At 44.3% G+C, this 18,216-nt stretch overlaps 1 protein-coding gene across 1 annotated transcript in view; it reads right to left on the reverse strand.

Moving 5' to 3' along the window:
- LOC124606008 (proton channel OtopLc-like) overlaps nucleotides 1-18,216 on the reverse strand; it is a 136,227-nt gene that overhangs the window by 80,324 nt on the left and 37,687 nt on the right. The window contains 1 exon segment of the mRNA XM_047137971.1: nucleotides 11,678-11,838. Within this exon segment, the coding sequence (XP_046993927.1) occupies nucleotides 11,678-11,838 (161 nt within the window).

The raw sequence follows: 18,216 nt of genomic DNA on the forward strand, positions 1-18,216 counted from the left end.
TCATTGGACAAATATATTATACCAGAATTGGCATGTGATTACATTTTCACGCAATTTGGGTGCATACATCCTGAGAAATCAGTACCCAGAACAACCACCTCTGGCCGTAATAACTGCCTTGATACGCCTGGGAATTGAGTCAAACAGAGCTTGGATGGCGTGTGCAGGTACAGCTGCCCATGCAGCTTCAACACGATACCACAAGAGCAGTGACTGGCATATTGTGGCGAGCCAGTTGCTCGACCACCATTGACCAGACGTTTTCAGTTGGTGAGAGATCTGGAGAATGTGCTGGCCAGTGCAGCAGTCGAACATTTTCTGTATACAGAAAGGCCCGTACAGGACCTGCAACATGCGGTCGTGCATTATCCTGCTGGAATGTAGGGATTCGCAGGGATCAAATGAAGGGTAGAGCCACGGGTCGTAACACATCTGAAATGTAACGTCCACTGTTCAAAGTGCCGTCAATGCGAACAAGAGGTGACCGAGACGTGTAGTCAATGGCACCCCATACCATCACGCCGGGTGATACACCAGTATGGCGATGACGTATACACGCTTCCAATGTGAGTTCACCGAGATGTCGCCAAACACGGATGCGACCATCATAATGCTGTAAACAGAACCTGGATTCATACGAAAAAATGACGTTTAGCCATTCGTGCACCCAGGTTCGTCGTTGAGTACACCATCGCCGGCGCTCCTGTCTGTGATGCAGCGTCAAGGGTAACGGCAGCCATGGTCTCGGAGCTGATAGTCCATGCTGCTGCAAGCGTCGTCGAACTGTTCGTGCTGATGGTTGTTGTCTTGCAAACGTCCGCATCTGTTGACTCAGGGATCGAGATGTGATTGCACGATCCGTTACAGCCATGCGGATAAGTTGCCTGTCATCTCGACTGCTAGTGACACGAAGCCGTTGGGATCCAGCACGGCGTTCCGTATTACCCTCCTGAACCCAACGATTCGATATTCTGCTAACAGTCATTGGATCTCGACCAACGCGAGCAGCACTGTTGCGATACGATAAACCGCAATCGCGATGGCTACAATCCGACCTTTATGAAAGTCGGAAACGTGATGATACGCATTTCTCCTCCTTACACGAGGCATCACAACAACGTTTCACCAGGCCACGCCGGTCAACTGCTGTTTGTGTTTGAGAAATTGGCTGGAAACCTTTCTCATGTCAGCACGTTGTAGGTGTCGTCACTGGCGCCAACCTTGTGAGAATGCTCTGAAAAGCTAATCATTTGCATATCACAGCATCTTCTTCCTGTCGGTTAAATTTCGCGTCTGTAGCACGTCATCTTCGTGGTGTAGCAATTTTAGTGGCCAGTAGTGTACTAGGCTCTTAAACAACAAGTAAGGATCACATTACATTCGTGTTGTAATCAACATCCTGGGAAACGTCAAGAGATAACGAAAGTTTGATGAGCCACAAGATCCACTTTTCGAATCGTTTCTTTGATTTTTCCCTCATAATTTAAGGAATTGTCAATGAGGAAAGCCATGGATGCTTTATTGAGACATCCAGTTAAAGGATAGACTGTATGAGAACGGCAGGAATACTGACATGATGGGATGCTACTACTTTTCGCCGCTTCACGGAGATGAATTAGAGGCAATTTATCGAAGAAGAAGATATATCAGATGTTTCGTGGAGACGAGAGAGGAGCATACTGCATTTAAGACTGCATTTTGTACTGATTACCAACAAATAGTGTAATCTTAGAAACTGAAGCTTCAAAATAAAGTTTTGCATGGCAAAATATACTGGGTATTGGCAGATCTTCAGGGAAAAAAAAAGCAATATTGGAAGTCAGTGTTTTTGTGGAGAAAATAATGGTCTTTCAAACAGTCGCTAACGCAAGTATGGATCAAGCCTTCCTTTTGAGACACAAGAGTTTAAAGGTCATTTATCTTTTTAGGCAATGTTTTTTTCGGCCTACTTTAGTCCAATATACCTCAAAACCATAGCCCTGCAGGTTTCACAAAAAGGAGCACTAGACGACAAGGTCACAACATGAGAGCTTCCTATACCAGCTGCGTGAAGCGATGAACCTAGTTAAACTTTGTGAAAATTTTCTGATAACAAAATATTTCGAAGAAATTGAGTGTCACTTGGAGCAAAAATTGTGAATTTAATAAGATAAAACCCATACACCGAGGTGACAAAGTCATTAAGAATGTTCTGAAAATCTAATCATTTGCATATCAGAGCGTGTTCTTCCTGTCGGTTAAATTTCGCGTCTGTAGCACGTCATCTTCGTGGTGTAGCAATTTTAGTGGCCAGTAGTGTATAAGTGGAAACTGATATGGGGTGTTGCACCGTTCCCCTTTATAACGGCTTGAACTCTGCTGTGGACATTTTATATGAGATGTCTGAATGTCAGTGAAGGAATGGTAGCCCATTATTTCTCAAGAGTTGAAACCAGAGAAGGTAGTGAACTAGTACACTGGGTCTGGAACCAAGTCGACGTCCTAGCTCACCCCATAGGATTAAGGTCGGCGCTCTGGCAGGCCAGCCCATTTTACGAATGTTATTGTCGATAAATTTTTGCCCCACAGATGCTGCTTTATGGCAGGGAGCATTATCGCACTGATACATACAATCACAATGTTCAAAGAATTTCCCATTTTTTCATAATACACAATGCTGTACAATGTGATCTTATTCTTCCACATACAGCGTTTTCTTAAACGCAATAAGGGGAGCACGTCCATAGCACGAGAAACATCACCATTCTGTAACAACACATTATCTGCACTACACTGTTGGCATTACTCATGATGCCGGCAGCGTTCTCCAGCCATTCGCTAAACCCAAACCCCTCCACTGCATTGCCTAGAGTGTGCTTCATCACTCTTTTCCAGTCATCCACTGATTAGTTATGTTGCCCTTTACACTGTCAAAAGCGTCCTTCAGCACTGACTGTAGAAATCGGGGGCTTTGAGGAGCTGCTCGGCTATTGAATCACATTCCTTATAACTCCTTACACACAGTCATTCTGCTAGCTACACAGCTGGTAGCACTTTGTAACTCACGAGTGATTCCTTTCGCTTACTTCATGCTGTTTCTTTACGTCCACCGTCTGCAATGCTCGACGGTTCCTGTCCGTCAGTACACGAGGGCTGTCTGGTCTTGGTTCAGCTGGGGTTGTATCTTCTCGTTTGTAGTTCACAATCATATCACCAGCTGTCGACTGGGCAAATTTAGAAGATGTGAAATGTTCCTCATCTATTTGTTATTCAGGTGACATCCAGCGACTTGTCCACGTTCGAACTTACAGAGCTTTCCTGATCGATTCATTTTGCTGTTACTGCTCCTTTACTGACAACTCAGTAAAGTGCCCAAATGTGGAATAATTTTTATATCAACTTAATTTATTGTGCTTATGCCTGATACGTATAAAAGTGGTAACTGACAGAACAATATCTTATTCAAAACAAACAGTAATTTTAATTGCAATAAATTATATTTTAGAAATGTTCACTTGTTCTGCACTGGACACATAGTGGTCCTAATGTGAAATACTGTAAACCACACATGAGGAAATTTAATATCGACTAATTTAAGTTAACAGATGTTCGAAGTTTGTGAACATTATAACCTGTAAACGCATAAAATCAATACTCTGTTTGTATTTTATCGTCAATTGTCACATTAAGAAAGTCACATTTGAGGAATACCAGTTAACTTTTTGAGTAGTTTACCAGTTTTTTTTCACATGATTCCCACACCTGAACTGCTTTTTTGGCTTCATTGTGATACAGAAAGGCGACTGAACGTTAACAAGGAGAGAACGGTACTACGTTCTCTGCCGAGGTGTCGCTGTGGTAGCAGCTGCACTTTTCCAACACATCTCACCATCGTACAGATTCAACACATCGATATTTCGGGTTAGGCAAACCCTGATAGCCGCGTCCTTTATGCTGGTTGGCCTGCCTCTCGTGTCATCTACTCGTCAATTCTGCAATACACAGTGGTGGCCGGATCCTTTTGATCAGATATTGTAAGAGCCGTCAGCAAAGTACTGCAGTGAAATGTCACAGTCAATAATCGGGGAAGAGACCTAAATATCTCTCTCTCCCCCCTCCCCTCCTTCCCTAAAATACCTCCCTACCACTGCCCACTTGACTGCACAACTATGTGTTTGTGAAAGACACACTCTCCAGAGTACTGGAAACTATTGCACTTCGTCGTTGTGCACGTGTGTGGTTCCAAAATGACGGAGCCCTAGTTCATTTTGCGCAGTTTGCTTGTGAACACCTGAGTCACATGTTCCCTGAAAAGCAGGTCCTATTTAGTGGTCATCTAATTCACATGATACAACTCTCTGGCCCAATTCGTGTCTTCTAGTGAAAACACGTGGAACATTTTGTATACTAGGCACCTATGAAGAATGTAGAGTATCCCCTGGCAAGAAGTTTCTCTACGTGTCGCTTTAATCTAACAAAGAGTAGGGAATCGGCCGGGCGATGTGGCCGAGCGCTTCTGGGCGCTTCAGTCTGGAACCGCGTGACCGCTACGGTCGCAGGTTCGAGTCTTGGATGAGTGTGATGTCCTTAGGTTAGTTAGGTTTAAGTGGTTCTACGTTCTAGGCGGCTGATGACCTCAGATGTAAAGTCCCATAGTGCTCAGAGCCATTTGAACCATTTGAATGGGGAATCCTCTTTGAGCAATTATTGTGAATACAGAATCTAATGCGAATTGTTCTGATAAATACAATTATTACAAAAATATGTTCACTTCGATTATTTTCATCAACAGACATTTTGAAATTTCCCACCATAGCTTATACGACTCAGGACCACTGTTCCACATATCAGATTCTACATTTCCCTTTCTCTACAATCCCTGCGAGTTTGTGTCATCTTCTCGGAAATACTCTGCGTACAAGTAAGTAACACAGTACACTGAAAGACCTCGAACTGTAGCATTGAAATCTAGCACAGATTTGAAACAATATGCCTCAAGCAAGCCTTTCAACTTAGATCTGCAGATATGAGATACACCACTCATTCGTTTTCAGTTTTGCTTGAAGACTAAGCTATGCACCTCGGAGAATAGTGTACACATCATTTTACTGTGGTTGAGAAAACGTTATCCAAGAGTGTCTTTGGAGAATACATGGTCTTGCTGTAGTACGTGTGGCTATAGATCATGACGAAATGAGAGCACGCAAAGAGCACAACGTTTATTGTTGCAGTGCCCGTGAGAGTAAAGATTATTCTTATAGTGTCATTTCATGTCAAGTGATCTAATATTAGAGATGGTCTTCACTTGACTATCTCAGATCTTCCTCAAATTATTTGTGCAGTTTCTAAACGGGCTTAATATGTCTCACAATTTGTGATTCACAAATTTCAGTACTCCGTGTACAGGAACCCCGTAAATGATGCACAACAGTATGTCGTTCGGACGTCACAAGTCTTTTGGCTAAAGCTGAAGTGATTTGTTTCATTTACTAATTGTGGCAAAGCTGAAGTAGTTGGTGAGATATCTGAACGATGTGCGTCGTGCGCATTCAACACTGAGGAGACAAAAGTCATTGGATAGTGGGAAGCACCTATGCAGATTGTGTACCCAAGGTTTAAACGGACAGTGCATTTGCGGAGCTGTCATTTGTATTCAGGTGATTCATGTGAAATGTTTCCGATGTGATTATGGCCGCACAACAGCAATTAACAAACTTTCAACGCGCAATGATAGTTGGAGCTAGACTCATGGGACATTACATTGCGGAAATCGTTTGCGAATTTAATATTCACAGATTCACAGAGTCAAGACTGTGCCACGAATACCTAGTTTCGGGTATTACCTCCCACCACGAACAAGGCAGTAGCCGATGGCCTTCACTTAACGACTGAGAAAAGTGGCGTTTGCGTAGAGTAGTCAGTGCTAACAGACAAGCAGTCCTGTGTGAAATAACCGCAAATATCGATGGGGCACGTATGCCGAACGTACCCGTTAGGAATGTGCGACAAAATTTGACGTTAATGGGCTGTGGCAGCAGACGGTCGACGCGAGTGCCTTTGCTAAAAGCACGACATCGCTTGCAGCGACTACTGGAAAGGCGCAGCCTGGTCAGATGAGTCCCGATTTCAGTTGGTATGAGCTGATGGTAGGTTCGAGTGTGGCACAGAGCCCACGAAGTTGGGACACAAGTTGTCAACAAGGCAGTGTGCAAGCTGGTGGTGGCTTCAAATAGTGTTTACATGGAATGGACTGTGTCCTGGTTATGTTCTGCTACTTTTAGGCCATTTGCAGCAATTCAAGGACTTCATGTTCCCAAACGACGATGGAATCTTTATGGATGACAATTCACCATAGCACCGGACCACTATTGTTGGTGATTGGTTTGAAGATAAACCTGAACAATTCGGGCGAATGATTTGGTCACCCAGGTCGCCCGACATGACTTACATCGAGCATTTATGGGACATAATCGAGAGGTCAGTTCCTGTGTAAAATTCTGGACTGGCAACACTTTCGCAGTTATGGACAGCCATAGCGACAGCATGGTTCAATATTTCTGCAGCAGACTTACAACGATTTGTTGAGTCCATGTCACGTCACGTTGCTGCACTAAGCCGGGCAAAAGGAGGTCCGACACGATATTGGGAAGTATCCCATGACTTTGTCACCTCAGTAAATAGGTTTTATCTTATTACATTCACAATTTTTGCTCTAAGTGACACTCAATTCCTTCTAAATATTTGGCACGAGAAAATTTTCGCAAAGTTTAACTAGGTTCATCGCTTCACGCAGCTGGTATAGGAAGCTCTCGTGTTTGGGACCTTGTCGTCTAGTAATCAGTATAAAACGCAGACTCAAATACGATATGCCTCTCTCTCTCGTCTCCTTAAAACACCTGATATATCTTCTTCGCTAAATTGCCTCTACACCATCGCCATGAAGCGGCCAAAGGTAGTAGCATCCCATCATATCAGTATTCCTGCGGCTCTCATACCGTCTTTCCTTTAACCATATCTCTTAATAAAGCACCCATGGCTTTTCTCACTGACAACTCCTCAAATCTTGAGGGAAAAATCAAAATGAATCTTGTGGCTCATCAAACTTTCGTAATCTCTTGAAGTTTTTTCCAGTATGTTGATTAAAATAGAAATGCAATGTGATTCTCACTTGTTGTTTAAGAACCTTGTAATAACCTCCTCGAACAATACTGAAGCCTCCACATAATTAACTGTTTTTATTCAAATGTGGAATTCAAGAAACACAACTTCTTTCAATATCGTCTCACATAGATGAAAAGCAAGTATCGCATTCTCTATCTTTAGGTAAGACATTCACAAACGGTTTGATTAAACGCAGCATCATGGCTGAAAGTAGTATCAGATTGTGATCGGAGGCTTTCCCGGCGTATGTGTTGTTTCCAGCGATCTCGGGTGTCCAGCCGTGCCAGCCGGGATGGTCGAGCGGTTCTAGGTGCTTCACTCTGGAACGGAGCGACCGCTACGGTCGCAGGTTCGAATCCTGTCTCGGGCATGGATGTCTGTGATGTCCTTAGGTTAGTTAGGTTTAAGTAGTTCTAAGTTCTAGGGTACTGATGACCTCAGATGTTAAGTCCCATAGTGCTCAGAGCCGTTTGAACCATTTTTCGTCCAGCCGTCTGCGATCGTTGAAGTCCCACGATAATTCGGCGAATAACCTTTCCTCCATCATCAGGTGGTTCTGATGGAACTTCAACGATCGCACCCGGCTGGACACCCGAGAGTCCTGGAAACAACTTCGGATTCAGGAAGCTTTTGTGCAAAACATTATTCTTTACGATTTACAAAGATTTTCATGCAGTCCATTTTATTCTGAACCAATATTGATCTTCTGCTCCTTGTCCGAGTCACAATTAATATTATCCATTGAATCAAAATATGAATATACAGAATTAAAATCGCTAAAATTCAGTTGATATACATAGGATGTTAATTGTAAAAAATTAAAAGAAGAATGGTAGGTTCACAAAAATAGTGAAAGAGCGAGAAAGGGAAGAGGAAACGAAAACGACTTCAAGGGTTGAGAAGGTCTGTGATGTTACTGCAGTGATTAAAAAGCCCGAGTCTAATTTACAAAGACTTTGGCAGTTTGAGTGCACTTATCAGTATGACGTTTCATTCCGTCTGATCCACGTGCATTAAGTAATTCGGTTGGGAAGGGTGTCATAAGGCCGTTATATCCTCTCGTCAGGTGAGCTGTCCCACAACTGTTGAAATTGGTCCTTGGTATCTTTGATGGAACAGAGATGACGTCCTAACTGGTTCCACAGTTGTTCAATCTGGGACAGATATGGTGATCTTGCTAGCGTGGAAATACCTCAATATCATGCGGACGATTCCTAGAGACATGTGCCATATCTGGAGGAGTATTATCCAGTTGAAAAATAACTGCGTGATATTGTAGCATGAGAGATAACATACACTATGTGATCAAAAGTATCCGGACACCTGGCTGAAAAGGACTGAAAAGTTCGTGGCGCTCTCCATTGGTAATGCTGGAATTCAGTATGGTGTTGGCCCACCCTTACTCTTGATGATAGCTTCTGCTCTCGCAGGCATATGTTTAATCGGGTGCTGGAAGGTTTCTTGGGGAATGGCAGCCCATTCTTCACGGAGTGCTGAACTTAGGAGACGTAAAGATGTCAGTCGGTGAGGCCTGGCACCAAGTCGACGTTCCAAAACATCCCTAAGGTGTTCTATAAGATTCACGTCAGGACTCTGTGCAGTCCAGTCCATTACAGGGGTGTTATTTTCGTGTAAACACGCCACCAAAGGCCGTGCGTTATGAACAGGTGCTCGATCGTGTTGAAAGATGAAATCGTGATCGCCGAATTGTCTTCAACACTGGGAAGCAAGAAGTTGCTTAAAGCATCAATGTAAGCCTGTTCTGTGATAGTGCCACGCAAAACAACAAGGGTTGCAAGCCCCCTCCATGAAAAACACGACCACACCATAACACCGTCGTCTCCGAATTTTATTGTTGGCACAACACACGTTGGTAGATGACGTTCACCGGGTATTCGCGATATCCACACCCTGCCATCGGATCGTCACTTGTGTACCGTGATTCGTCACTCCACACAACGTTTTACCACTGTTCAATCGTACAGTGTTTACGCTCCTTACACCAAGCGAGGCGTCGTTTGACATTTACCGGCGTGATGTGTGGCTTTATGAGCAGCGGCTCGACCATGAAATTCAAGTTTTCTCACCTTCCACCTAACTGCCATAGTACTTGCACTGGATCCTGATGCAGTCTGGAATTCCTGTGTGATGACCTGTATAGATGTCTGCCTATTATACACTTTACGACCAACTGTCGACGGTCTCTGTCAGTCAACAGACAAGGTCGGCCTGCATGCTTTTGTGCTGTACGTGTCCCTTCACGTGCCAGTGTGTGTTGAAGTTCCTTCAGCCACAACCATATGTGATGTGAAGTCGTACTCTATCGCTTCCCATGCCTAGAGACTACGAGTAACACCGCTGCTCCTCACTGAAACATTGGATCAATAGGCCCTCTCCCTAGGTCGCCGTTGTACACTGCACATCCACGATTCATCGTTGAACGCAATGCAACGCTGTTCATCAACAACCATGCTTCCCGATCGCGTCAGCTTTTCAAACGCTGCCGTTTGTGTTGTGTTGTTAATGCTAGTCTACGTATGAGTCGGTAATTCCCTAGTCTGTCCGTTGCTAGTCTGGGAGCAGTAGTGCAGGATGACACACAATGCTACAGGGAATCAGTTACTTGTTCCTGGATAGCTCTCACAGGTGTGAAGGCGTTACGGTGTTCTTGGCGCATAATTCGATGATCCTCCCCTGTAATGGTCAGACGTGGTCCATCAGAACCTCGGCGACTAGTGTACCTTCACTCATGTTCCCATGCAGTGGAAAATCGGCCACTGTCTCATCCGATGGCTCCACAAACATCTCGACCAGCCGGACAAATGAAGACCTACAATGACGTCGCTTTCGAACTCAGTCAGATACTGACAATGCTGTCTGATATGTGTGCGGGGCATCTTGTGTCCTTAACAGTGATCATACTACATCTGACGCTATTCACACCCTTTTACATACCCTACAAAGCCGGATAACTCCACTAAATACGAATAAAACTACTGCACTCTTGTGGTCGTTCTGGCTATCATAGAGAACTGCAAATCTAATGAAATTTGACTCTGTTTCCTCCTTCTCGCTTGGGTGGCTTTTTATATCGTCCAATGTGTTACGAGTCTTCACATGAAACACCACGTGAATAAATTTCATTTGTTAAACATTATTTCTTTGCTAGCCTGTGTTACTATTAGGTTGGTACATAAGTTCGTAGCGTTTTTCCATAAGTCTAATAAACACAATAGACACACGTTACAAAGACTATAGTCATCAACAATATAATCTCCTTCACTATTTACAACAGTTTGCCAATGCTGGCATAATTTTTCGATTCCGCAACTGTAGACATCACGTGGTTTTGAACCAACACACACGTCGAGTCATGTTCGGAGCGCATTTTCATCGAAAAAGGAAGCTCCTTGATGGTTGTTCGATAGACAGCGGCAAACGTGAAAATCTGAGGGCGCAACATCAGGTGCATAAGGTGGGTGTGGAATGGCTTGCAAAACCCAAATCGTGTATAGTGTTTTCTGTAAGTCTTGCAAAATGCAGGTGGGCGTTACGGTGGGGTAGTGTCACTACACGCGGTGTTGCTGTTCGTTGTTCTCGGACCGCGTCTGAAAGACGTCTCAGCTGTTGACAGTAAATGTCAGCGGTGTTGGTTACATTTCGGGGAAGCAATTCATAGTACAACATGCTGTCATTGTTCCACCAGATGCATAACATTGTCTTTTGTGTATGCGTGCATGTCTTTTTAGGGGAATTTCTGCTGTGTTTGGGGTCAATCATTTCTTTGTTTTCTTTATTTTAGCATTAAGACACGATTTCTCGGTGTCGTACACGAGCCAACTGAGGAAGAGCAGCAGACATGCACATATGGCCACCTACTGATTTTTGTGATTTTGGATTAGTGCATACGGTACTCATACACACGATTTTTTAACCTTCCCGGTTGCATGCAAAAGTTGAATGACGATGGAATGATCACAGTTCATCACATTTTCCAATTCTCGATTACTCTGACGTGGAACATTGTGGATTAGTGTGTTTAAATTGACTTCATCAAACCTCGAAGGTCTTCCTGAAAGTGGAGAGTCACTAGTGTCAAAACGATGCTCCTCAAAACGAGAAAACCTTTGGCTTGCCGTGCTCTGTTGAATGGCATTATCCCTATAGACAGCGCAAATATTTCTGGCTGCGCCCGCCGCTATCACCTCTCTAGTGAACTCAGACAGAGGAATATGTCGGAAATGTCCAGATTTTTCCACTTGGCTCTCCATTTTCAAGCGTCCACAGCTCCACTCACTCTCTCCAACTTACAAAATGAAAAAGTGTCACTGAAATTGCAACAGTGAACTAGAAATAAAAAGTTAGAGCCGGTGAGTGTACCCACAGGAATGAGAATAGCAACATGCAAAAGAAAAACGCTACGAATTTAAGCACCAACCTAATATAATTGACACTTCAGTAAGTAGGAATAGTTACACATTACAGAATTGTTATGGTCAACAACATTATGTTACGCCTGTCGGCCGGGGCCACGCACCTTGCTGTTCATGAAGATGAACTGCATCTGTAGTAGAGTCAACAGCATTCGCGCGGCGGGCGTCACGGCCTGTAGAACGTTGGCGCAGTCGGTGTCGTCGTTCAGCTCGAAGAACTGGCCGAACTCCAGCCCCGAGTACACCATGCTGCCGATGCCGAACGCTGCGGACAGGAGCAGCAGCTTATCAGTGTCTGCACGTCAGGTGCCGTCAGCATTGTGCTAAGGCAAACGCCCACCTTAACAGTGGCACAGCGGTAATAACGAATGAACACTACACTCTCACAAATGAGAAAGCTATACTACTATATAAAGATAAGTCGTAGTTTAACATTCTTACCAAAAGTCTCGAAATGTACTAGACAGATTTACATCTGATTTCTATATGATACTCTAATAAACGACAGACATAGTCTACATACACTACTAGCCATTAAAATTGCTACATCAAGAAGAAATGCAGATGATAAACGGGTATTCATTGGACAAATATATTATACTAGAACTGACATGTGATTACATTTTCACGCAATTTGGGAGCATAGATCCTGAGAAATCAGTATCCAGAACAACCACCTCTGGCCGTAATAACGGCCTTGATACACCTGGGCATGGAGTCAAACAGAGCTTGGATAGGGTGTACAGCTACAGCTGCCCATGCAGCTTCAACACGATACCACAGTTCATCAAGAGTAGTGACTGGCGTATTGTGACGAGCCAGTTGCTCAGCCACCATTGACCAGACGTTTTCAATTGGTGAGAGATCTGGAGAATGTGCTGGCCAGGGCAGCAGTCGAACATGTTCTGTATCCAGATGGGCCCGTACAGGACCTCCAACATGCAGTCGTGCATTATCCTGCTGAAATTTTGGGTTTCGCAGGGGTCGAATGAAGGGTAGAGCCACGGGTCGTAACAGATCTGAAATGTAACGTCCACTGTTCAAAGTGCCGTCAATGCGAACAAGAGGTGACCAATGGCACCCCATACTATCACGCCGGGTGATACGCCAGTATGGCGATGACGAATACACACTTCCAATGTGCGTTCACCGCGATGTCGCCAAACATGGATGCGACCATCATGATGCTATAAACAGAACCTGAATACATCCGAAAAAATGACGTTTTGCCATTCGTGCACCCAGGTTCGTCGTTGAGTACACCATCGCAGGCGCTCCTGTCTGTGATGCAGCATCAAGGGTAACCGCAGCCATGGGCTCCGAGGTGATAGTCCATGCTGCTGCAAACGTCGTCGAACTGTTCGTGCAGATGGTTGTTGTTTTGCAAACGTCCCCATCTGTTGTCTCAGTGATTGAGACGTGGCTGTACGATCCGTTACAGCCATGCGGATAAGACGCCTGTCATCTCGACTGCTAGTGATACGAGGCAGTTGGAATCCAGGACGGCCTTCCATATTACCCTCCTAAACCCACCGTTTCCATAGTCTGCTAACAGTCATTGGATCTCGACCAAAGTGAGCAGCAATGTCGCGATACGATAAACCGGAATCGCGATAGGCTACAATCAGGCCTCTATCAAAGTCGGAAACGTGATGGTACGCATTTCTCCTGCTTACACGAGGCATCACAACAATGTTTCACCAGGCAACGCCGGTCAACTGCTGTTTGTGTATGAGAAATCTGTTGGAAACTTTCCTCATGTCAGCACGTTGTAGGTGTCGCCACAGGCGCCAACCTTGTGTGAATGCTCTGAAAAGCTAATTATTTGCATGTCACAGCATCTTCTTCCTGTCGGTTAAATTTCGCGTCTGTAGCACGTCATCTTCGTGGTGTAGCAATTTTAATGGCCAGTTGTGTATTTTTTTAATATACATAAGTGTCCAGGGAAATGTAAACACTCTTTTATAGTCAATATTAATAGAACAAAGTGACATTCTGTCACAGTTCTTTCACAGGGGAGGTTTATTTTATGTTTTCGAAGTGTCACCCATTAGAAGCTAAACAACATCGTTGGCGCCGAACTGTTGACCGAACTACAGAGTGATAGTCGGACAGGACGCCTCGATGGTTTCCCATGGCTCGTTCAATTTAGCTGGCTTCTGTTGATAAACTTCACTTTTCAGGGTCCCCTATGGACAGAAGTCAAGAGACGTAAGGTCAGCAGACAGTGGTGTGTACTCAACAGCCCCTCTTCGGCGTATCCATCGTCCAGGTAGATTTTCATTAAAGTAGGCTCTGAAATCTGTTTGGTAGTGAGGCGGAGCGCCATCCTGTTACAGGTAACATATTTCATTTCCAAAGATCTTTCGGATGGCAGGTAAAATCCACATTTGCAGCATATGAAGAGACACCTCACCAGTTATGGTACCTTCAGGAAACCAGTACACACAGCTGTGGCGGTTTGCAGTACAGCTCAATTTGAGCAGTGCCTCGTCAGACTAGATAACCACCCCGCAAACCGTTCATTCTCACGAAACATCCCTTCAAACTACTCGCGTTACTCTATCCTTCGATCCTGGTCGTCCTCGTTCATAGCGTGCAGCTTTGCAGCCTTCAGGATTCGTCGTACGCTTCACTGGCTTACCCGCTCTCACGTGCATCCTGCTTCACAGATTTTTGAAGTGACCTAGTAAAACGTTGCATCACAGCAGCTCTGGAACCTGGATTTGTTGACGTTTTTGGTCGGCCAGACCTTTCCTTACGCACATCCTGAATAGTACCGTTGGCTTCAAATGAATCCGAAATTCGATAAATTGTTGTACGTGTTGGTGCCTGAGTTCTGTACACATTACGCTATTGCCGTTGTACCTCCATCATGTTTTCGTACTTCTGGTGCCGCTTAAATATGACCTAGCGTTGCTCAAACTACAATCCTACTTCATTCATTGTTGCATTGTCATCTGCTGGAAAACGCGCGTCATGTTAAGAAAACAATGGACTACGCTACCGCGCAAAATTGCAACGATATATTACATAGTTCCAAAGATATTAACTATCAAGGAGTGTATATATTTTCCTGGACCCCTCTCTGTATGCTTTATAAATATAAATATATATATATATATATATATATATATATATATATATATATATATATATACATAGAATCTCTACTATTATAGTAAGAGAAGTCAATGTTTAACGTTATTAGCAAACATCTCGAAAAGGTCTTTACCGATCTGCTTAAACTTCATTTAACTATGTTTCACCTTACCATCCTGAGCCAGCCCTTTGCTCTATTTCGCTTTACGAATAAGAAAAAGTTACACAGGGTGTAACGGTTGTAAATACAGATATTTCGGTTGTGATTGACGACGGTGCACTGAAAAACATTACTTCAGTGTTTACGCCATTTGCGGAATAATAATTATAGCTATTAAAAGTTGTAAGTTTTTAGGTTGCTTGTATCTCTAAGTACATTTGGCAAGGGCAAACTATTAATGCTTACATTCCCCTGAGTGGGAGGTCAGGTTTTGAAGTGTGGATCTGTGGACGCAAAACGGCTAGCCTATACTGACAGATGTAGTCCACTTATTGGTGCAGTTATGACCATGCAGAGAACATCAGATACTAAATTATGTGATGCGTTTGGGGTAATACTCTTAGATGCAAAGAAAATAACAGCTATCACACTGATGTGTGTACGTATTAAGGTACCACACATAAAAATATCTGCACTGATACCTATTACGCCATATGCACACCGACGGAAAAACATGTCTACGCCAAAAATATTTAATATAGAGCAATGAAATTTGGAGAATATATTTGCCTAGGTAATATCTGAGTGATTAACACTGCAAGATCACAAGTTAATGTAGCGCTAGAAAAGCCACTGAAAATGTAAAATTTTGGCGCATTAACAACCAATGTAACCGCCAGAATCTTAAATACTAGCGTGCAAAAGTTCATGCATTGTGTTGTACAGTTGCCGGATTTCAGTTTGTGGGATCGAGTTCCCGGACATGTTTGTTTGATATGTTCTCTGTCTCTGTTGTACAGTTGCCGGATTTCAGTTTGTGGGATCGAGTTCCCAGTTGAGCCGTGTATCGACTCGTGCTACACCTTGTGTTTAAATTGCATTGGTTTTCCTTTTCTTCCCCTGACATGTTTGTTTGACATGTTCTCTGTATTAAGTGGCTGCTTGGTTGTCGTTTCCCTCTGCTATCGGTATCCGCGTTTGCTTCGGGGAAACTGCTATGGAGGAAGTGAGGTCTTTGACCGGTTGTAACCTCGTGTGGTGGCGCAGAAGCAGGGGCGTAGCGCGCAGACAGTGTGGTGGACACGGGGGGGCTGCGTGGCTCGCCAGCGCGGACCAGGCGTGGTCGGTTGTATCGAGTCGCCACGTGATGTATGTCGGTTGTGTGTAACGAGCGGGTCGAGTTGACGGAAGAGCTCCCCGCGGGTTGGTTGTATACAGAATCGCCCCACAAGTAGTTGCTGTTCATTTCACCTTGGTGGGACGTTAACAAGCTTCGTAAGTCCTCAGTTTCAACATTGGAGTTTAAAAAGAGGCACCTAACATGAAGCAGTGGTCACTACCCGTCAACGTTGCAGAGAAGACGTGAACTCCAGTGACAGAGAGTGTTGTCGCGTGACCGTGGCGTGTTGGGTACACTGGCGACGCGTGCGCCGTCGGATGTGTGGATCCTTGCCATCGGAGGTCGTGTACTGCCTGTTCCAGCATAATTGCAAGTTGAGTTAGTGGAAGGTTTAATCGTTAAGTAATAAGTTTGCGTAACCAGTGTCTCTTCGGCCTTGTGGCCTCCGGCGATCGGGTTTCCTGTCCCCGGCACCGGTGTAATTGAAGACAGTGATCTTTCCTCCTCCTCTCGTTACTGCCCGATGGGAGGTGTAGTTTTGGCAGCTTAATTGTTTCGCTATTCTGTCGTGTGTTATGAGTAAATTCATGCTTCTTGTTAGTTGATCATGTGGTCTCTCATTCAGGACTGTGTGGTGTAATGTTTCCTTGCACGAGGTTAGCTCTAATTCTGTCAGCAAGTTAAGCCATCTTATTACAAGTTTTCCCTGGCTAAAAGTCGGTGCAGTGACCAGCCTGAGAGTGGCAATTGTGTTTACGGGCGTATTTAAACTGGTCAGTATTCTGTCTAGCCTGAGCATCCCTGAGTGGGTGATTTGTGATCGCCTTGCAAGGGTCCGTCATATCTGTTATGTTCTAATGATATTCCAGGACACTTTTGTTCAAAAACTTTTTTTAAATTCCTCCATTCCTTTACTGCCATTAATCGTGTGTTTGCTGAGACCTTTGATTTTTTTAATGGCGGTGATGGTAGCTTCACTACCTCACCGTACTTTATTAACAAAGTTCTCTATTTACTGTAGTAGCCTGTTTACTAATGTTCTTTAAATTTTTTAAACTGTTGTATTGCTATAAATTACTTGATTGCCGTTAGCGGCGTGTTTAAAAGGCTGTTTATAGCCGTACTGTAAGTTTCTGTAAGATATGAATAAAACATTTGTGTGTGAAAATCTCAACTCGACAGTAAACTACTAGAAATTTGGCCCTGTTTCCCAACTTGTGGTGTGGGTGGTAGTAACCGTAACCACTGTGTGTGTCACCTGCAAATGTAAAATTTTGGTACATTAACAACCAGTGTACCCGCCAGAATCTTAAATACAAGCGTACAAAAGTTCATGCATTGTGTTGTACAGTTGCCGCATTTCAGTTTGTGGGATCGAGTTCCATGCTTGTTGCATTTGTTCGGTCAATGCAGGGATGGTTAATCCTGGTTGTGGATGACGCTGGAGTTGTCGTCCGATACCGTCCTATATGTGCTCGGTTGGAGACAGATTTGACGATCGAACAGCCAGGACAACATGCCGATATTCTGTAGAGCTTGTTGGGTTAAACAGCGTTATTAGTTTGGTAAACACACCCCCTGTGACGTTGTTCATGAATGGCAGCACAACAGGCCGAATCACCAGATCGACGTACAAATTTGCAATCAGGGTGCGTGAGATAACCACGGTAGTGCTGCTGCTGTCACACGAAGTCGGACCCCAGGCCATAACTTCAGGTGTAGGTCCAGTGTATCCAGCACGCAGCCAGATTGGTTGCAGGCCCTCAACTGACCACCTTCTAACCAACACACGAGTATCACTGGCACCGAGGCAGCAACAGCCTTTCTTTAGAAAAGTCAACTGACCTCCATCATGACCTCCAATGACATCTCGCTTGATCTCACAGAAGCCGAATATGACGGTGGTTTTGGGGTCAGTGGAATGCACGCTACAGGGCATCTCGCTCTGAGCTGTCCTTGAAGTAACCGATTCGTAACAGCTCATTGTGTCACTGTGGTGTCAACTACACCTCACAGAGCAGAACTCTGCGCCAGAGCCATTAACATCACGTGGACACCGGAGCCCGGTCATCATGCTACAGTACCTCTTGTGATCACCCCTGCCATCAATCATGTACAATGGCTACATTGTAGCCAAGGCTTTCTGCAGTATCGCAGAAGGAACGTCAAACTTCTCGTAGCCCTATCACAGGACCTCGTTCATACTCAGTGATGTGTTGATTATGGCGTCGTTTTCACCTTATAAAGGCATTCTTGACTAA

The sequence above is a fragment of the Schistocerca americana genome, chromosome 3, assembly GCF_021461395.2.
Source record: "Schistocerca americana isolate TAMUIC-IGC-003095 chromosome 3, iqSchAmer2.1, whole genome shotgun sequence".
NCBI lineage: Eukaryota > Metazoa > Arthropoda > Insecta > Orthoptera > Acrididae > Schistocerca > Schistocerca americana.